Genomic DNA, 3,378 nt, shown 5'->3' with positions numbered 1-3,378 from the left:
CACTTGATCACTGCTGCATCTGGGAGATAGATCTTGTGTTAGGTCTGGTACTTGGTGCCTGCCACACAAATTACAAAGTTATTGGCTTATTTTCCAAAAAAAAAAAAAGCAAACACAAAAATGAAAGGGGGAGTACTAATTCTTACTGTAACAATTGGGCTTCCATCATCAGCAAACATTATCCCAATTCCTGATGGTTGTGCTCTTCCCCTTCCCCTTCCTCTTCCCCTACTTGTAGTTGTAGACCCTCTACCAACCGAGCTTCTTCCTCTGGTGCTGCTTTGACTGACACTTCTAGCACCTTGACCTCCAAGTATCATTCTTCCACCCCTGCCTAGTTGAGTTGGCTGTGCAATAGCAGTATGGTGGGCAGATTGTGTTGCAGGAGTTGAAGATGATGCAGTTTGTGTCAGGGTGGGTGTTGGGGTTGCTTGTGTAGATGGGGCATGTGAGGTTACATCAGTAGATGGGGCAGTCTTTCTTGGTCTTCCCTTGGGTCTTTTGGGTGTTGGTTCATCAGGGACAACAAAATCCTTGTCTTTGCAGCCTCTCTTGTTATGACCCTTCTTCTTGCATATGCTACAAGTCATTTCTACTCCTGCCCTACTCAATGACCCTGGCTTCTTAGGATTCTCAAGAGGGTGCTTAATTCTGTTCTTTCTTGGCCTACCAGGACCTATCTTGATAAGAGGGGGGTCCAAATTGCATGGACATCTTGGCCAATACCTCTCACCTTCACATGGAGGTATACAACCACTTTAGGCCTTCTTATAAGTCTCAACTTTGTAACATTCATCAACAAATACCTCAGGTTCTTGGTTCACAAAATAAATGCAAGCTATGGCATGACAGCAAGGAATGCCTACCATATTCCATTTTCTACAACTACAAGTTCAAGCAACTAAATCTACATTCAACTGATCCAAATAATACCTAACATTAAACTGACTCACAGAAGAAGACAAGACTTCACAATCAGCAGCTTTCTCTTTCTCCTTTTCTAACCTAGCTTGTATCCTAGGGCATAGCAAAGAGGTCCATTTTTCCATTTCATGTCTTTTTTTGACTAACCTCTGCATCAATGCAACTCTAATTTCCTCTAACATGTAAATTATGTGTTTAGTCCTAGCATTAATGATATCAGCATTAAATGTTTCAGCCATATTGTTAGTAATGGCCTCAGATTTGATGCCTTCCTGTAAGAATGCCCTACAGAAGAACTGAGGATTATACCTTGTTATTGCAAGGGTAGCCTCTTCATCAATCTGTCTCAACTCATCCATTGCTTCATTGAAATCAGCCTGGTTATAGGCCTTTGCTATCTTCCAAAACAAAAGCTTCATCTCATCTGCCTTGTAGGTTCTGTGCCAGAGGGAAAAAATATGCCTTGCACAGTGCCTATGTTCAGCCTTAGGAAGAACAACACTTACAGCATGTAAGATAGCCTGTGTACCAAAAAAAAAGAACCAGTTAATGTCAATCATCATCAATCATCATCATTAAATGAGATAACATATTACACAAATTAATGACTTATACCTGATGCTCATCTGAAATAATAGCTATCCCTTCTCCTTGTCCAAGATCTAGGCAATTCTTTAAGTGGTTAAAGAACCATTCCCAAGACAGATTGTTCTCCCCTTCCACAACAGCCCAACAAATGGGGAACATCTGTTCATTGGGATCCCTGGAAACGGCAGTCAATATCTGACCCCCAAGAAATGTCTTCAAAAATGCAGCATCCACACATATCACTCTCCTACACCCTGCTGTCCACCCTTGCTTAACTCCATCAAAGCAAGTGAACATCCTACTAAACATTGGGGTAGAACTCCGAGGTTGTGGAGCAACTACCAACTCCAACACTATTTCAGGACTTGCTTCCTTCAATGCCTTCAAGTACCTCTCCACCTTCATATAATGCTCTTTCATAGAGCCATGTAACATCTTGTGTGCATGGTATTTTACTTTGTAAGCAAAATCTCTACTGACAATCATTCTGTAAGACCTCCTTACAGTGTCTACAATCTCCTTAGCTGGCCAATGTGGCCTAGCTTTGAACACATCAAGCAACTGCCTAGCCACCCAACTGGACTTCAACTGCCTATTACTATTCATGTTCCTATGGCATGTGTGATTTCCAACTACTCTCTTCACTAGCCAAGTTGCATCTCTAGAATGCACAGAAAAATATAAATAAAATGGACATTCACCAACACATTTCACTCCCAACCTTTGTCTGTTTTTCCAACTCACACTATACTTTAGATCTCTACCCTGTAATACAACATACTTAGTGACAGCATCCTTAATGTCACTGGCATTAGCAAACCTCTGACCAACCTTCCAATGAAACTTACTGAAATCAGTTTCATGGCTCACTAACTCTCCCTTTTTCCCTTCTAATTCATCACTACTACCAGGTGGTGTATCAATGTCATTATCTTCATCACAGTCACTTAGGTTTACATCCCTTGCAACCTCTTCATGAACTGAGTTCTCCCTCTCTTCATCAACTTCAAACTCCCTCTCCTCATCAACTGCCTTTTCCTTCTCCTTCTCCTTACAAACTTTTTCTTGCAATCCCTTCATTATCTCAAGTAACTTTGTATTAACCCTCTTTACTCTATCCCTTGCTTCAATAATCTCATCATCACTGTCATCAGATTCATCTTCAAAGAAATCAGTCTGTTCTAGATCTTCACCTTCACCTTCTAGATCTATGTCAGATAGACTAAAATCACCTTCCTTCTCTTTCTCTATGCTCTCATCTACCTCAAACTGAAAATCATCTTCATCATCATCTTCAAACTCCCCACCCTCACAAAACTTCTGATACTCATGATCATATAATGGATCACTCTCATCACTAGACTCATCATCAACAACTAATTCATTCCATTTCAAAGGGCTCTCTGGTCTGTCATCCTCCCACTCAAATTCCTCATTGAAATCTGTGTTAACCTCAGGCAACTCACCAGTAGAAACAAACTCTAAGGATGGGAATTGAGAAAGATGAAGAGACTGGTTTTGAGTGAAGGGTTGAGTTTCTGAAGTGATTTTCAAGGGGGGTTGAGTCTGTTCTTTTTGAGTTGCTGGTTGGTGGGGAATAAATGAGGTTGTTGGGTCAGTTTTTTTTTTGTTTTTTTGTGGGGAAGGTCAGATGCTTTTTCTGGTAAAGTTATAGATGCTTTTTTGGGTGATGTGGTAGATGCTTTTATAGGTGAAGTGGAAGCATCTTCTTCAGTCAATGAGGGTTTCACCACCTGTGTTTGTGGTCCCTTCCTTGGGGTCAATTTTTTTCTTTTGTTCAGTTTGGGTGGGGGTTTCTCAAGTACCTTGCCTGTTGTTTTGGATATGGTAACTTTGGGGTCAGCA

At 41.0% G+C, this 3,378-nt stretch overlaps 1 protein-coding gene across 1 annotated transcript; it reads right to left on the bottom strand.

The window, feature by feature from the left end:
* Window positions 1-893: 893 nt before the first annotated feature.
* On the bottom strand, window positions 894-3,119 carry LOC110690216. The gene is made up of 2 exons (XM_021867048.1): window positions 1,540-3,119; window positions 894-1,445 (listed from the first exon to the last, which is right to left on the bottom strand). Exons 1-2 carry the CDS (start codon window positions 2,590-2,592, stop codon window positions 894-896), a joined length of 1,605 nt encoding a protein of 534 aa, XP_021722740.1. The 5' UTR covers window positions 2,593-3,119.
* Window positions 3,120-3,378: the final 259 nt, after the last annotated feature.

Source organism: Chenopodium quinoa, unplaced genomic scaffold (assembly GCF_001683475.1).
Source record: "Chenopodium quinoa cultivar QQ74 unplaced genomic scaffold, ASM168347v1, whole genome shotgun sequence".
Lineage (NCBI taxonomy): Eukaryota > Viridiplantae > Streptophyta > Magnoliopsida > Caryophyllales > Amaranthaceae > Chenopodium > Chenopodium quinoa.
The sequence above is the reverse complement of the archived record's forward strand: the minus strand, read 5'-3'. Positions and strand labels throughout refer to the sequence as shown.